Source organism: Clarias gariepinus, chromosome 8 (genome assembly GCF_024256425.1).
Source record: "Clarias gariepinus isolate MV-2021 ecotype Netherlands chromosome 8, CGAR_prim_01v2, whole genome shotgun sequence".
Lineage (NCBI taxonomy): Eukaryota > Metazoa > Chordata > Actinopteri > Siluriformes > Clariidae > Clarias > Clarias gariepinus.
In genome coordinates this window covers 9,847,660-9,866,025 of record NC_071107.1, presented here as the reverse complement: position 1 = coordinate 9,866,025, position 18,366 = coordinate 9,847,660, and the positions used below count along the sequence as shown (strand labels likewise).

General features: G+C 41.5%; 1 protein-coding gene across 7 annotated transcripts in view; it reads left to right on the top strand.

The window, feature by feature from the left end:
• cpeb3 (cytoplasmic polyadenylation element binding protein 3) overlaps nt 1-18,366 on the top strand; it is a 56,049-nt gene that overhangs the window by 22,504 nt on the left and 15,179 nt on the right. For 5 of the 7 annotated variants that reach the window (XM_053501652.1, XM_053501654.1, XM_053501650.1 and 2 more), the window contains 4 exons: nt 1,019-1,072; nt 5,297-5,320; nt 8,498-8,665; nt 10,255-10,344. In XM_053501652.1, coding sequence (XP_053357627.1) covers nt 1,019-1,072; nt 5,297-5,320; nt 8,498-8,665; nt 10,255-10,344 — 336 coding nt within the window. The remainder of the gene's footprint in view (nt 1-1,018; nt 1,073-5,296; nt 5,321-8,497; nt 8,666-10,254; nt 10,345-18,366) is intronic. The other 2 variants (XM_053501651.1, XM_053501649.1) reach the window with 1 other exon arrangement.

Below are 18,366 nucleotides of genomic sequence, written 5' to 3'. Positions count from 1 at the left end.
CCTGTGAGTCGCAGTGGCCCCACTGTGCAAATTCACACCAGTACCTTATCGGCATCGTTGTGTTTGCATACAAGCCAGTCGGAGCCTGTTGAAGCTGCAGGTGTCCCCTTCAGGACACTACAGGGTGTGTTGAAAACTGTCACTTGGTCGGGACAATAATTGCAAGGCAAGAACACCAAGCTTTGAGAAGAGTCAGTAAGATGTTGGAGCGTGTGTGTGTGTGTGTGTGTCGACTTGATTCTCTCTATAGATGGCACATCTCTCTGGCTGACTCGGATGGGGTTGGGGTGGCTCAGCCAGGCACAGAATGCATTCTCTGTCAGATTCCCAGCATTCCCCTCTCCATTGTCTGAGCTATGAAGCTCTCTTTATGCAGCGCAGTCCTGTGCCGTCGCCTCAGCTGGATTACACTAAAAGGCTCACTTGTACTCAACTTATGCCTCTCCGAATGCGCAGGCATCTTCCACAGCTTTTCACTAGCTGTTCTTTTAACACGCCTGCGTTTGGAACGGTTTCTAGTCCTTTGTTCTGTCGTCTCGTGTATGCAGCATGTACTGTGTTTCGTGAAATCTGCTCGGATCTCGATCCAACCCCCACAGCTATCGGTTGTAGCTCCTTGCACAACACCAGTCAGTATTGGCCTCGTGCGCATCCCCACGTGAGGATGCGGTTCCAGAGATGTGCATGTCTCTGCGATTTTTCCCATAAGCCCGTTGCTTTCGAGCTAACACATGCACCTTCATGTCCTCCGCGACTGCAAATATTAAAGGAATTCCTACTCCATATTTAAAAAAAAAAGACTGGTGTGGTTTTGTCTGAGTAAGATTAGATATTTTAACTTTAATTTCAACCACTTTGTTTACTTCGAACGTACGATCTTTAGAGCTAGGAGTCAGGTAAGTGTTAAACTACTCTATATGGCAGCTTCCGAGTAGCCTGTTATTTGCTATATTGCTTTGTTTTATGTAATTACTGACCAATTTTGTCTTTTCTTTTTCTTGTTCTTGTGTTTCCCCAGGACGCATGGGTCTGAACTTTCATCACCCAGCAGCAGAACATATAATGCCACTGAGTAAGTGATTTTTTTGTTGTTGTTTATTTTCCTTATTCCTAATTATGCATGTGTGCTGTCCTCGTAATCCACGTTGATTGCATTCATGTATTATGTCTGTGATTACAGTTATGCGATGCCTTCCTAATGCCGAATCCGCTCCAGATACATATAATACATATAAACGGACTATTTAAAAATGTCTGTCTATAAATATCGGTGTTGCCCGTCTCCCTGTTTAGTTTCATGGAGCTGTTCTTTAGAACAGCTGGCTCTAAGCCTGGCTCATTTTTCCTGTCTGTTTGACCTTTACACAGCCTGAACTCCTGGCTGTGTGTCTCATAGTTCACAATGCTGCCTCGTGGCTCTGTTTGACGCACTGAGCCTGGAGCCGGCACACATGAGCACTAAAATAACAGCCTTGAAACCCTATATATCCGTTCTGTCCCCTTCAGCAGGTGCACGATAGCCACAGGGGGCATCCAGGGAGGGACACTGCCCTAAGCTTTTGGGACGATTCCAAGAGAATGGCTGGTTTCGTTTAGCATATCCATGTATGCCCGACACATTTTAGTTCCGGGGGTTGGAATTTGGAATGTATGGCAGTGCTCGAGGCACCCAGTAGGTGTCTGCTGTTTTCTGTCAGTTGGCGTTGTGTGTATGCGTCTGTCTCAGTCAGGCAGAGTGGATGGAGGACATTTTTGTGGCCTGGTGCTGCATGCGTTTAGTTTAGGGGCAATGTTTAGTGGGTGAGCACAGAGCCAACTCTGTTCCTCCCACCGCCATGCCTTCAGAAGGCCCCTTACTGAAGATTTCAGTGGGAAAATTGTCTCATGGACACGCCGCATGTGGACCACTGGTTGCTTTAGGACCGCTCGTGAAGGGACATATAATTTAGGACCTTACCGACTAAAGTATTCCTAGTGTCAGATATTTTAGCAGTATTTATACACTTGTATCAAATCTACCTATGTAATGGTCTGATGGGTTTCTTATTGGTGAATAAATAATCTTTTTATTTATTTCTTTATTTATTTTCTAAAGTATTTGCAAAAGTCTGGGGCACATTTTTAAGTCTGAACACTTCGTAATATCTATCCAAGTACTTTTCTCTACTGGTGGGATAGGTTTCCCTCTAGCATGCTGCATTTTCTGTGTATTAATACCAAGAGATATTCAGAAAATATATATAAGATATAAATAAGGAAATGCATGCTAGAATTAAATTGATCTTGATGCGATCAGTGAAGAAAAACTCCATCGATGTGATAACCTAGTCGTTCTATACATTGAGGTCATTAGCTGACTTCATTTTACTGCCACATATAACGTTGCTGATTCTAGACCTGAGCAACTAAAGCAATCCCAGATCATAACACTGCCTCTGGAGGCTTGTATAGTGAGGCATGATGGTTGACTTGTGCTTTCCTCTGAAATAGGGTCAATCTGGACTCATCAGACCACATGATGTTTTCCCATTGCTTCAAAATCCAAACTTTATGCTTTTGAGCAAATGAAAACATTTAAGATAAGTCTCACAAATAAATGGTTTTCTTATGGCTACACAGCTGTTTAATCCCAATCCTGCGAGTTCGCATTACATCGTGTTGTTGAAATGCTCTCTTCCACTATTTAAGCATAGCTGTGATTTTTACTGCCTTTTTTTGTTCCTTTTTTTTTTTTTTCTTCACGACTTTTTTATTTATTTATTTATTTATTTATTTAACCAAATTTTATTCCTATGACGTTGATGGTTCAGCACTGTCCTTCCAGGTTCCAATAACGTCCCTGATCATTTTTAACCCAGTTCTAGTCCGATAAGTCAACCATTCTGAAATGCTGGCTTTTTTTGGCCAGACAGTGTCTAATATTTAATACTTGGTATATCCAAATTGATCATGTCAATCGGTCAAACTGTCCGTCTCTGAGCTGAACAGCCTTGTTTTGGAGGAAATAATTAATCAGGTGGATACTCCGCCATAATACTGGTGCGATATTATCAGCATGCTCGCTTTTTATTGGGGTCTGGGTTATCAGCAAGCCGCAAAACAATCAAAGGACTCTCGGGGTGGTGATTTTTTTTTCTTTTTCTAAATACAAAAAACATAATTACAGCATGACTTGCACCGTCATTGTTGTTCAAGCTGTGCCAAGATCAATCTTTCCTCTTAAATTGTGACAGCAGTCACAAAGATAAGCTCACTCGTTGGTTGCCTTAACCTTCTACCAATTGCCCCAAAGCAAATTCCACTTTATGAAACACTTAAACTTTGGAACACATCCCCCTCCCCCCCCCCCCCGCAGTCACTCACACTCATTGGCTTGGCTAGTATTGTTTCACAAGACGTTTCGTATTTCTCTCTATCTCTCTCTCTCTCTTTCTCTTTCTTTCTCGCACCCGTCTCGCTCTTGTTGCTAGGCACTCTAGACTTCCTGACCTCATCTCATCATGCGACTTAGGTCTGCTCTTAGCAGCTAAACACACAGAGACGCTTTAAATGAAAAAGGCCGAAATGTGGGATGCTCCATCCAGTCAGCCTGGAGTAAATATTGTCCTCCCGCAGTGAGAATGCCACACAGTCGGGTGATGTTGGAGTTCTTGCTTTGAGGAGGGAGTGTTATAAAGAAGCCTGCTGAGGGACTGTTTAGCTCATTGGACGCTCTGTTCTACGAGACTCAGCGTGAGCTTTATTCGAGCCTAGCGCCCTTCCTACCAGACTCTAAACAAGATGATGTGATCCAGACTATTCTGCTCCTTTGTGGATTAAAGCCTGTGCATTAGCGACGTTGCTAATAGGGAGTATGAGGTTGTAAGGGAAAGAGTTAGAAAAGCTAACTAGCCGAATACTACCTAGCGTCGTGGTTCCAATTAAAACAAGGTTCGATATTCTGTCAGAGTGACTTTTTAATGTACACGCTCGGCACATGAATGAGCACAATAAACAGCCTAAAAAGTTTTAACTTTGCCCAGAGCACAACGGCTAAACCGGCAGCATTTTCACAGAATTTGCACAATTTTCTGCATTGCAAATCAACCTCTGGGAGTGTGTTCTCGGTTTTGCCTGATCGGGAGGAAACCACAAGTTCAAAGCTAGCGATGCCCTAGCGTCATGACAGCGCCCAAGAGTTTAAATAGATCCTTCATTACTTCTGTGTTGGTTAATGAAGCCATGAACTACATGGATCTGTCTGTGTGACGGAAAGCATGTGTTAGCCATCACTCATCATTCTAATTCGGTGACTTCTGTGTAATAGGACGGCCTCAGTTTCTGAGAGCAGATTCCGTATAATATACTGGTAGGTTTCTCTTCTGCCATGCGGAAGGCCCGGGTTCGATTCCCACCCACTGCCCAAACCCCAGACACTGGATGCAGTGCCAGTCCCAACCCTGGATAAAAAGTCTCTTGCTCTTTTCTATCTAGACGTCTACGTTTTTTCACGTTCAGGAAAAAACCTGCAAAGTTATGTCACGTTGTTATGCATGTACATATTGTTATGTATGTATAGTGCGTTATTTGTGTTGCTTTAATAATTTTTCGCTTATATGGTACATTGGTTTTATTAAACAATTTTATTCATGGGAGATCTGTTCCTGCTCACTACAAGTACGTATTAATTTTTTTTCCTTATATAAACTCTCTGTGCACATGGTGAAGCGTTCTGGTCGGGGAGAATAAGCGGGAGTAGTGTTTTGTTTTATGCACCGGTTCGTTCTCTTAAGCGGAGTAGAAGAAAAGCGTTCACACGGTCACCCTGGAAACGTGCATTCGAATCCCGCAGCCCTTTGACTCCGGGAGTCCGAGAGAGAGGCGGTGTGGCCTGCGCTTTGGATGCTCCTGGATGCGGAAGAGGGGAGATGGCACATTCCTGAGATGGCATTTCAGCTCATTAGATAATTATAGATCATTATGATCATTATCCAATCTTGCATTTGCCCAGCTGAGACTGAGCCTGAGCGTATCCCAAACCTGTGTGTGTGTGTGTGTGTGTGTGTGTGTGTGTGTGTGTACAGCTGAGCTGTGTTAGGGCCTGTGCTCTCACACTGTTGCCTAAGTGACTGTTCTCAATGTCTGCCCACAAAACCCATGTCTCTGTTTCTCTCCCTCTCTTTTCTCTCTGTCTGTCTGTCTGTCTGTCTGTCTGTCTCTTTCCTTCCGTTGTTCCTTCTCTCTCATCCCTCTTTCTCTCCTCCCCGTCCCCTGTATGTTTTTCCCTCTCTCTCCCTCCTCTGTGCCCCCCGAACAGCCAGGAGTTATGGTCGCAGAAGAGGTAACACTCTGCCTTCTCTCCTCTTTGTATCTGTGTTTGCTCAGGTTAAGCTGTCTGTGTTAAGGGTGGAAGTGTTTATGGGGGGGGGGGTTGGGGATACGGGTGGAGGGTGAAGGAGCTTATGCTGAATGTCTGTCTCATCTTGCTGTGGTTGGATGATTTTATTCTGATTTCATTCCTGCTCTTCTCCTCTGGATTATAGATTATAATATCATCAGTGCATATAATATAATCATGTTTAATCATGTTTAATCATGCGGGAAGGAAACTTTACCCGATCATTCGCTAACATGGGGCTTGAGTGTTAAATTTCCTGTTTTTGTGGTTTTGTTTTTACTTTGTAAGAACAACACACCATGATCGTACTTTTCTGCCTTAGTCATTGTGTTTTTCATGCTTAACAAAGTGCTTTGTGATTTGCCTCACACACACACACGCGCACACACACGCGCACACACACGCACACACAGGGCTGAGTAGTATCCACTCGATAAATCATGTTGTTGCAGTATCATGGACACTGGCCCTCGTTTATCAATCTTTTAGAAATGTGATGTGTGAAAATGCCAAGAGTTTTAAAAAGAATCTGGTTTTCATATTCACGTGCGTATGACGATGAACGCCAGTCGCCTGTAAATACCCAGGTGCATTCTCTACATAGCTGCATTTGTTGACGCCCATAGAACTCCATAAAAGGCGAAGCTCACAGAGCTGAAACGATAAGTGAAAAGCAAACGATATGTGCGTTTCGAACATCCATTCCAGATCCACTCGACTCACACTGCCACACCGTGTGTTTATGGAGCTCGCTGTGTGCAGTGTCATGCTGCAGCAGGTTTAGGACTTCACCAAAATGTCGAGTGACTCTCAGCCAGGAATCCCTCTCTCTCTCTCTCTCTCTCTCTCTCTCTCTCTCCCACACCGGTGCCATGTTTTTAAAAGCAGGCTGGGTATCATTAGAAATCATGGCCGAGCCATTGCACCACGACCTTATTTCATATTTGGCTTTATAGATTTGTGTGGCTTGAGTGCTGTGCTCTAATTTAACAGAATACAAACTAGGGCTACACGATTCACCTAAAAAAACAATAAATCCCAGCACTGTCACCTTGCACCTTAAAGGGTCCAGGTTCGATTCCCGCCTCTGTGTGCATGAAGTTTGCATGTTCTCCCCGTGCTTGCTGGGGTTTCCTCCAGGTACTCCAGTTTCCTTCCAAAGTCCAAGGACGTACAGGTTAGGCTAATTGGTTTTTCCAAACTCCCCGTAGTGTGTGATTGAGTGTGTGTATGTGTGTGTGGCCTGCAATGGATTGACAACACGTCCAGCGTGTAACCCCGCCTCATGCCCTAATTCTCCTGGGATAGGCTCCAGGCCCTCTGTGACCCTGTCTACAGGATAAAGGGATATAGACAATGAGACGAGACGAGACATTGTGATTATTTTGACATGTAGTGCGATTGCAATTTAAACTGTGATATTAAATGATTACATGTACCATTTTGTATTCCAATAATAATGAATGGAGCAAATGATCTAAAGAGGAGATAAGCCAATATTTATTTATTACCTCAATAGTATTAGGAAAAAAAGCCATTATTTAAATCATTGCCAAACTCTACTATGTGACTATGTGTATATTACGTGTAATAAACTGCGATTATGTAATATTTTTGCGATTTAAATAATTGCACACGTACTTACTGTGATTTAGATTTTTATGTGATTGATTATGCAGCACTAATACGGACTGTTTTCTGAAATTATAGGATTTTCCTGAATATAAAGTTTCTTGTATAAATGCCCTTATCCAGCTTGATAAATGAGGCCCACTGTAAGTTGTTAATTTGACTGTGTAGTCACTAGTTTGAGGTTATTTTATTTTCCATTGTTTCACCAAAGACTTTCGTTTCAGCTTTATTTACCGGAATATGCCTTCATATAAATCCACAATTTATCTTAAAGTTTATTATTTTACTTTAATCAGAAATTATGTTTGGATTTTGATGTTGTGGTTTGTAATCGTTATTATTTGCACATGGCAATATTTCAAAGGTCATTGAATAATGCATTGTACAGCCCTAATCAACACTATCGGTTTTATTTTCAAAATCCTGTAGCTTGAATCTACTGTGTTGCTACCATTTTTAGCCCATCAAAAGAATGTCATATTTATCATCTACACATGCACACAAAATGGGTCACATGCTGACCTTGGTTATCTATGTTGAGATAGTCATGTCTTTGTCTCGGCTATTTACAGATTTTCACAGTAAAATGCTGAAATTATTTGGATGCTGAATGTCTTCTATTTAGTCTAGAATCATCGTAATGATACGTGTGTGTGTATAACATTTTATTATATATATATACAGACACATACACACTATTACAGATATTGTCAGAATACCTCGATTCGATTTGTATCGCAATTCACGATCAAATCACGATTTTATAAATAACCCGATTCGATATTAACTTTTTATTCCGATTTTTTTTGCACATAATTTGCTCTTACCAAAACTGTGTATAGTTTAGCACATGCTACCTGCAGGATAGCCTCAAATGCGATGTATATATTTATATATAGTATATATACATGAATTGCCACACACACAAAAAAAAAATCACGATATTAAACTCAATCGATCTCCTCCCCCTATCTCTACTACACTGTGTGTCTGTGTATTTTTGTTTCCGTTTCTAGCTGTGATTTAATTAGATTGGATTTGTGTAAAGATTTGCTTTTAACCAGCACTGCAGTATTAATTAACTCCTGGCATAAGCCAGGTCTCAAATCTGCGGTGTAATTTTCCCGCTCGCACTGAACCTCGGCGGACTGGCCCTTTTCGCTGCCGTGCTGTTCCTGCGGAGAGCGCCGACGTTGTGCTCCGAATGTGAAATCAAGCAGTCCTAGATAAGAAGCAAATAAAAAGAACCCAAATTATTTCAGCACCTAGGTACAGCAGGGTTGTTTAAGGTGGAAGGACGTTTGCTCTTCAGCAGTTTTCTTCCTGGTTGCTTCTTTAATGTACAAGTAAGATGACTAACCACAATATTGCCCTTTCCCTTTTTTCCTACCTTTCTTTCAACCTTATGTTCTTTCATTCCTTTTTGTGCCCTCTGTCCTTCCTTCTCTCTCTCTTTGTCTCCCTTTCTCTGCGTGTATGTATGTGTAGGTCGCTCATCACTGTTTCCTTTCGAGGATGGATTTTTGGACGACGCTCACGGAGATCAATCTCTCACTTCAGGGCTGAACTCCCCCACTCGCTGTCAGAATGGTGAGAGGATTGAGCGTTATTCCAGGAAGGTCTTTGTTGGTGGACTGCCTCCAGACATCGACGAAGGTATTCGACGCTGTACAAATTACTGTTATGTCATGTAAAATGAGGTACTCCATTAGGAATATGCACTTTTATTTCCCCCTATTTAAAATAAAAAACGATGAATTCTTCCTACAAAGGTTAGTTTTATATCTCAAGAAGGTCTTCTCAGGTACCAAGTCATCATCTCGCATTAGACCATCTGTTTCTCTTTGTAGGATAGCTAGATCCTTTTTAGGGACAAATTGAAGTAGTTCAATATAAAGTCGTTCGAGTCCTTTTCACTTAATTGCTCTGTAAACACTGTAAAACGTATCAAGGAAAAAAGAAAGATAATCTCAACGCGGCAAGCTGCCAAAAGTGTGCCTAGACAGGAAAAACACTTATGGACCCAGCTGACTGGTAATGACTAGGCTTTTACATTACTATTATTTAAGAAAATCCACAGATCTTATAACAAGATAATTGTACTGTCCATGTCGGCCTTTCTGAGTCTGGATTATCTCAAGAGTTCTTCCTCTGGTCACGTCATGGAGAAGTTTTTCCCTATGGTTAAAGCACAATAGAAACTGGAATTAGATTGTTTTATGCCCCCCAACCAGCAGGGGATATTAATATCATCTTGAGATATGCAGAGATGTTACAACAAAGTGATGTAATAGCTGGATAAAAATCACCTGAACACTGAGGCAGGAGTGATTCCTTACATTCACCTTTTCCATACCTACTGTATTATTTGCTTCCTGCTAGTTTTTTCCACATTGCCTAGTGTATTCAGCAAATACGCCGACAGCTAAGTGCCCAAGCTGGCAGCAAGACATTGTTTTGCACTAGTGGTCGTAACACCATGGCAGCTCTCGTTCCAAGTAGATCTGCTGTCCTAAAGCAATAGTAACTTGGCACCCATGTTAGTGTAAATCTCATGTAGGTTTGGCCCCCTGGGGTAAAATCTCCAAATAAGGTGCTGTACAAAGTCTGTACCAGTCATCTCCGCTCACCTTTCCAGTTAGATTCCTTATCGTATGGATAATCCAGTTTATAACCCAAATAACACACACTTGCATACAGTATGTGCCTTTTCTGTTTTTTGGGTTTTTTTTAATGTTGAAACTGTAACATACTAAACTGGTTAACATTGATAAATATGCATTTTTACACAACTGGGTCATCAGCAGATGTGTGCGTATTATGTTAGCACATAATATCAGTCCAATGTGGATTAGAAAATGTTTATTTTTTTAATTTCTTCCTCTTTATTGGAAAGATTTCACAGTCAGTGTTTATAGCATTTTTATTCCTAGCTAATCTTGTGTGTGTTGGCGCTTGACCATTTCAGCTGCACTGAGTAGACTTTGAATTTCATGTAGAGGTTGTGATACTTTTCACTCAAGCAGTGTGAATAGGGAGACATGCAACTGAGCTGCGAGAGCCTTTTTCAGAGAAATTAGGTTTTTAATAAACTTGCTCCCTGCATGTTGAACTTTGGTCAGAGTGACTAAAAACAGGCCTAAAGCATGCCAACATAGAAACCATAGCTACTTTGTTTTATGATGTCATCATCATGGGCTTTGTGCTGAATTCTCCTATTATTCTCCCCACCCCCCTCCAAATAGATGAGATCACCAATAGTTTTCGTCGCTATGGACACCTGGTGGTGGACTGGCCTCATAAAGCGGAAAGCAAGTCCTACTTTCCTCCTAAAGGTAAGAACAGTGGTGCATTTACTAAAGTCTACTGCTCTTTCACTTTCTTTAAGAACGCTTACCAGAGCTTAATTTCTTAATGTCCACCAGATGCTCAAGTCCAGTAATTATGTTGGACCATAGACATTATTTCTCACCTATCCTGCATACTGCTATCCACCAGATCTTTGCAAAGTCACCCATTAATGTTATCCACCGCTGCCTGTCATTCTGCGATACCAAAAGGTTCCCAACTCTGGAATATGTTGGCAAATATGTTGGAAAGAGGTTCTCTGAGACCAGGATTTGGAACCTGAGCCCAGAGTTGGGAATCTTTTGGTACCAACTCTGGAATATGTTGGAAAGGGGTTCTCTGAGACCATGATTAGGAACCTGACCCCAGAGTTGGGAATCTTTTGGTACCAACTCTGGGATATGTTGGCAAGGGGTTCTTTAAGACCAGGATTTTGGAACCTACAACCATTATCCACCATGGCTATTGGTCATCTGCCCTGCCACCCCTCTTTATCTTTACCCATCTCTATCTATTATACCAATTCACTGTTATCAATCACAGCTTACCATCCCTCTAAGTTTTTACCCATTTTAGCATTTTAGCCCCAAACACAGTTGGCCACTAGTTTAACATACTATATTTCAACACTCTTACCCAACAGAGTCTATTGTTCTTTTAGTCTATTGTCCTTCACCAGAGCATGCCATCAATTTACATCCTTCCCCCTATGGATTAGCATCCCCTTTATAGCTTACACACCTGAGAATATCATCTTTCTACATGTTTTGTCATCAGTGCCTCCAAATCATTTACATTCCCAACAGACTACGCTATCCCCTTATATCCCTCCCCATCAGAGCCTACCATCTCTGTACATCTTTATTCATCAGAACCTTCTATTTTTCTACATTCATATTCACAGAATATACCATCCATTTATATCTTTACTCTCTGGAGCCTACCTTCCCTTTATATCTTCACCCACAAAAAGTAACTGCCCCTCTACATCCTTACCCACCAAAGCACACCATCCCCCAACGTCCTCACCCAAGTGGGGTTACCGTCCCCCAACGTCCTCACCCAAGTGGGGTTACCGTCCCCCAACGTCCTCACCCAAGTGGGGTTACCGTCCCCCAACGTCCTCACCCAAGTGGGGTTACCGTCCCCCAACGTCCTCACCCAAGTGGGGTTACCGTCCCCCAACCTCCTCAACCATGGTTAATGTTCCTTTACAACCTTACCGGTCACAGTCCATTATACCACAACATCCTTACCTACCAGGGATTTCCATCTCACAAAATCTTTACTCATCAGGGCAAACTACGCAAATCATGTACTTAAGAAAAGTAAAGATTCCCTAGGGCAATTAGTACTTAAGTCCCCCATTTACATGTCTGCTTGAGCAATAGTAGTTACCTTCAAATTTACTTAAGTATTAAGTACATATAGGTAAAATATGCTCATTTACTTTTACTTAAGGGCATTAAAGAAGTACTTCACCTCTGGCAACACTTCCCTTACATGGTTACTTAAACAGAGCTAGACACCTGTTGTTGTTGTTACCCCCACATCATATAGTCTGATAAGTCTTACACAATAAGAATTGAATGTCAGCTTATGTTCCCTATATCTTGTTTACTGTTTGTCCTGCCTTCAACTCACCTGACCGAGCTCATTAAGGGCTTAATTATCTGATTAGGTGTGTCACCAGTGGGGAGAATTTAAAACTGTGCAGCAAGTGCCTGGGGTTAACCACCCCTATTAAAAAATAATTTTAGTGCAATTGTACTAAGATCTAATAAAATGTAAAATGATTATACTTGTATTGAAGTGCCTGTCCCGATGATGTACGGTTGAAGGAGAATAATGACTTGTAATTGCGTTATACAGCGTCACTCGGAACAGGATGTCTTCTCTTTGAGTCTGGTTCCTCTTAAGTTTTCTTCCTCAGGTCACATTATAAATAAAACTGAATTGAATATTGAGTTCAACTTCAGTGTTGCTGAATATGGAACCCTTGTTTCAATGGAAATAAGGCTTTTTGCATTCTACAGCGCATTGTAGCTCATTTTTTAAACTGAAAGACATTATGTTTTTACAATTATGTAATGCACTTTGTGTATCTTCTGTGAATTAAACTCATCCAGTTTGCACTGTGGCGGTGACATGCACAGACACTTTTAGGCAAGCATGCTTGCTCAGACAGCACAACAGAGCCCGTCTGTCTCCCAGGCACACACATAATACACCCTTCCCGCAGGTGTAGCTGGTAGGGAGGACTGTTTGTGCTCAGTACCTTGAGTGATCGGTTCAGTGGGAGAGAGTTTGGCTTGGCCAGGTGATCAGAGCTCAGCACATGAGCCAGAACCTGCGTCATCTCGGAGGAAGCTCCTCCATAACACTCCATGTGTCATATCAAGGAAACTATTAACACTGTGCTGGATGTGACTCACATTCCTCAGCCTGAGGCTAATGTGCTTCATCTGGGGAAGGCCTGAAAAGAATTCCTGTTTCTTTCCATCTCCCTTTTCCATCACTTGATCCTTTTTAGGGAATTAGAAAACATGCGGCTAAAATAGCTTTGTATTGGGAGCTGAGAAGAAAGCAGTGACCTTGTACGGGAGTCATGTGATCTGGAAGTGTATGAGAGGAAAGGGTTCCCTCTCCTGAGATTAGCAGTGTGATGGAGTCGTACCTCATCTTCTAAACCTACTCTCCTAAAAAATGTTTTCCCTTCAGCTCTGCTCATAGTGATGTACAGTGTTTACTTTGTGTGACTAATTAAATTTTATCTTACTGCTTATGCGTGTGTATTTTATACAGTGCTTAAGGAAAAATGTCAAACCCTTTCAAGTTTTCCACATTTGTAATTTTTCATGCTTATTTGTGTAAAACAGATTCAAACCCTTTTTTTCCCTATAAAAGCAGGTGTTTGGTATGTTTTGTTAATTTATGTAAAGAACCCCAAATAAATAAAGACTGAAATATTCTATTTAAATAGGTATTAAGACCCATCTCTTAGTACTTGGTTGAAGCATCTTTGGCAGTAATGCCTAAGATCCCAGGGAATCTGGAGAAGGTTTTCACTCGGGATAGCTCTTTATTTATCTGCATCCATTTGTCCCTCTATACGGACAAGTCTTTCCGTCTCTGTAGCAGAAAAAAACTCCCCACCGCATGATGCTGCCACCACCATGTTTAACGGTAGACATGATATAAACAAGGTGATGCACAGTGCCTGATTGATTTCCTGATTCCAAATAGTTCAATATTTGTTTTGTCAGACTAGATGCCTTGAGAGGCATGTTTTTGATGTTTGTTGTTAGCATGGTCTCAATGTCCCTTTCAGTGAGAAATGGCTTCTATCTGACCAGTCTACAGTACCATAGAGACCTGAATTGTAGAGTGCCGCAAGTCTTTCCCATCTATACATGTGAACTGAGGATCTTATTTTTAGTGACACTTCGGGTTTTGGTGACCTCTCCGACTGAGGTCGTTCACCCTGATTGGGCTGGATATGGGAGGATTGGAGGTTCAGTATACCTTCCATTTAAGAATGAATGAGGCTATCGTGCTATTGGGTTCTTTCAGTTTTGGGCCAGATCTGTGTCTTGACACAATCCCCTATTTAAAGATAATTTCCCCAACCTCACAGCTTTGTTTTCACTGTGAGACCTTTTATATAGACAGGTGCATGCCTTCGCTAATGATGTCCAATGAATTCAGTCAGACACAGGTGGTCTCCAGGCAAGTTGTAGGAGCATCTCAAGCACCACTAAGTAGGAGTAGGATGTACCAGAGCTCAACTGCATGCATCATAACAAAGGGCCTGAATACTTATGTACTAGATTGGCTATTCATAAAGCATTTTTTTTATTAATATAAATAAAATTAACAATAAAAAAAAAGAAGTGTATACATTCTAGAATAGCGTTTACTTTGTATCTTGCAGTAGTCTGACCCTTGCAGATTTGGGAGTAGTCATTTAATCTTATCTCTTTGTAAAAAGTTCAGGCTTAGCGAATGGAAGATCCCGCACACTTCTCCGTGACATACTGTGTAAAACGATCCCATGTGTCTTTGGGCCCGTAACTGCTCTGCAACTGCTCCCGGTGCAACTCACTGACTCATACTGTGGCTCTGCACCACTTGCGGGCAAGAAGCAATACCCAACTTGTACCATGTGGTTCTCAGCTATGCGCGTGTGTATTTTGAATCACTCTCGAACAGATCGCAGTGTTCAGTAATAACGTAACCGACTTCCTCACTTTAAATGGAATAGAGTGAGAATAAGGACAGGCTACATCATGGTGTAACTCAGTATGTTGCACCTGAAGGCACTGGAACAGATGGCAGTGTTTTTAGAACTTTCTTTCAGCTGTCATTCTCATCGTACATATTTGTCTTTGGGTTTCCAGTGTTAAACATCTTAATTCTCTCTCTAGATTATTGCAAGTATACATTGTGCTCAATAAATAAAATAATAAAACCATTAAAGTATATCATGGACCAAAAATGTGGATCTATAGGCCTTTCTGTTCATTTTACACTTAAGACGGCATCAAAGTTAACAATCTAAGATGAAATGGAACTCGTTATTATGTACTTTTTCAGCCTTTGCTTTTTCGCTTATGGAGTCCGACTTTTCTGTATTCTGTTTTCTTAGTCATTCTGTATAAGAGGTTAAAAGCAAAACTTAAAAAAAAAATAATAATAATAAATATATTCATAAAAATAGTTTATATTTAAAATATTTTATGTTGGAATTTATTACCGACTGATTTTGAAGTTTTGCCCAAATTACAATTACAATGGTGTTAAATGCACACATGCACATATACACAATACAATAGTCTCCATTGGCCTCCACGGTTCCTAGTTGGACTACAGAGGCTGTAGATGGATGGATGGACAGATGGATGGATACAGTAGATACTCTCTACCATGCTGTGTAGCATTTTTTTGCTCCTTCTCGTTTTTTTTTTGGTCACCCTTAAACAATTCATCCTCCAACAAATTTTAATATTACACAAAGATAACCCGAGTAAACATAAAAGTCCAGTTTTTAAAATGATTTCATTTCATTAGAGGGAAAAAGCTGTCCACAGCTGCCTGGAGCCATGTGAAAAAGCAATTGACCCCTAAATCTCATAACTGCTTGTGCCATCCTTAATAGCGACAACAGCAATGAAGCTTTTACGATAACTGGCCATCAGTCTTTCACATCGCTGTGGTGGAATTTTGGCTCATTTCTTTCTTGTAGAATTGTTGTAATTCCGCCACATTTGGGCGGTTTTCACGCATAAACTAACGACCATTTGGAAGCAGACTTGCTGGTGTATTTCAGAACATCGTCCTACTGCATAACCCAAGTGCGCTTGAGCTTGAGGACATTCTCCTTCAGGAATTTCAGGTAGAGCGCAGAATTCATGCTTTTATCAATCATGGCAAGTGGTCCAGTTCCTGAAGCGCCGGCAAATACTTGGTCTTTTTTTTTTTTTTTTTTACATGTCATTAATTGAAGTAATAGACCATTTCACCTATTTAAAAAAAAAAAAAGTCCTTTAAAGTATCTGTAGCTTCCCCTGAGCAAGTCAGCTTAAGAGCTGTAGCGTATTCTCCAAGACTCTTCAACGTCATTTCAGGTTGTAAAACTGCTTCTCACACTAAATCTTGCCCTTTTTTTTTTTTTCTGCCAGACAGTACAGCTCTGTCTGACGGCGTCCCTCCTCCAGCGCTGGCTGTCTGTCCTCTTTTAGAAGCCATGTTTTCATTATCAACCTGTTTGTGTAGTCAAGCCATGCTCGCTCCCTCACTCCCTCACTCCCTCACTCACGCTCGCTCTGTACTTTGTCAACGTGGCTGTGTGTTTTATAACCGTCGTCTGATCGGACTGTCTGCTACAGTGTATTGACATCCAGGGCTTTTTGCTTTGTGCTGTTTGAGCATTAATTCCACTTCCTCCTCCGTGCTATAAATCTAAGCACAGATGAGTGGATGAGAGCACTTCCGTCATCACTGTAATCATTCCCACAGTTACGATGAATCGCGAACTGCTTCCCATTCACAGCGTTTGCTCATTACAGTATATTGTGCATAAGTGCGTCATATTTCTATTGGAATGAGAGCTTTATGCACAGAAAAAGTGTAACCCCAGGTTTTAAGAATGAACTGTTTTTTTTATGTAATGATTTTATATGATGCTTCTTTAGTTTGTTTAAGAAAACTTAAGGAAGCAGATTTTTTTGGGGGGACATTTGAAGCATTATGAAAATCCAAGAGCGGTGAAATCCGTCATGGTCCTACTGTGTATCAACATGTATACACTTGAGTGGTGAAGCTATAAATCTCATCGCAAGCTACTGCACTCTGTGTGTGTGTGTAAAGAGAGGGAGGGAGAGAAAACCCTGTGAATAATCCTGCACACACACAGTAGCACAGCTGTTCTCTCCAAATAGCCTGTGAGTTTCATGTTCACACTTTTAGAAACTTTAGCATAACCTTAAACTCACACACGCACAGTCTCAAAACACATGCACAAACACACAGGGTCACTCCGATGCTTGACTGATCATGTGCAACTCTGCTGACTTGGCAGGCTGAAGGCTTCATGGTTTTTTTTGTGTGTGTACATGTTAGTGTGTTTAACCTTTTTTTTTTTTTTTTTTTCCCCAAAATTTGGTCATTGCCAGTTAATTCTCCCGTCGCTCATTATAGTAAAACTTGCAGCTTCTTTGTTATCCTTTTTTTTAACACGAGCATCTATTGATCTGCTCACAGGGCAGCTGCCAGTGCGTGCTTGGAGCGATCACTGACCCCGCCCCCTTTTGCATCTGTGACATCACAGAAGCCTGTGATTGGTCAGTGTCACTTTGATTGACAGGGATTGTCATTCAGTTCCTCCTCCTCGAGAGAGAGAGAGAGAGAGAGAGAGAGATCAGTTTTGCTCTCCGGACTCACGGGGCTTGCAGGCCTGTGCTGGTGGCGTCTCACAATCCGTGCCGCTTGGGAGTATTTGACCAAACCGTGTCTAGCCTCACCACCCCAAAATACACAACGCACGCTTTCAGCAGTTTCTATTCTTATACCTGTCGTCTTCTTTACTTTGCACTTTGTTTCACCTCAGAATCTGTTGAGCTTTTGAGCAGATTTTAAGATCCGTGTCACTCCGTTAAAGCCTTATTAAACTCTTGCTTGTATTTTGTGTTCATTTTTTTCGTTTCTTTTTTCCTGTCCCCTTCCTCTTTCGGACAGAACATGGTGTTCCTTTCTGCCATAGCAGTTCCCTGCTGCCTTGGCCCTGATCCCCGTTCTCAGGCTTTCAGAGGACGTTTGCTTGCATGGACCCAAAGATTTGCTTTCGCTCTCTATCGCTGTCCGTGGACGTGTCGGTACCCAAGTTATAATCCGGTTACAATGAGGTTGATTTTGTTTTGACAGAGTTGTGGTGAAATTGTGCCACAAGTATAAAAATACATGATTCATGTTTGTAGCTCAGTCCATTTCATTAGGGAATAAAACATTACTGGACATGCCGTTATAGAAAAATAATCCATGGCACAGGGACTTTCCTATTGCTACTTGTCCTGCGGTGTTGCGTTCCTCTTATGCCACAGCACTTTGCCAACAATTTAATTTCCCAATGCTTGCATTGTAATGTTTATTATACAACGGTAAGTTCCGACCGAGTAATCTGATTGGACGAGAGGCTTTCCAATGAGTGATGATATAGAGCATAACGGCACTGGGATGTTTAACTATACTGTACAGTATGTATCACTCGGGGTCATGGGTGTTCCACCAGTTGTTATTTACACTAACTGACGGTCGCAGCATGGGTGAAAGTCAGTCGGTACTGTCCGGAGTACCAGAAGGAAGAGAGAAAACAAGACTGATGATGTTATGTCATCTTAGCAACACTTTGTATCCTTAGTTTCTGCTTGCAAGTCATTGTGAATCTGTGATATGTATTGTGAATCCAATATGTATTGGCGGCGCAAAATAGCTGATTACATAAACAAATCATT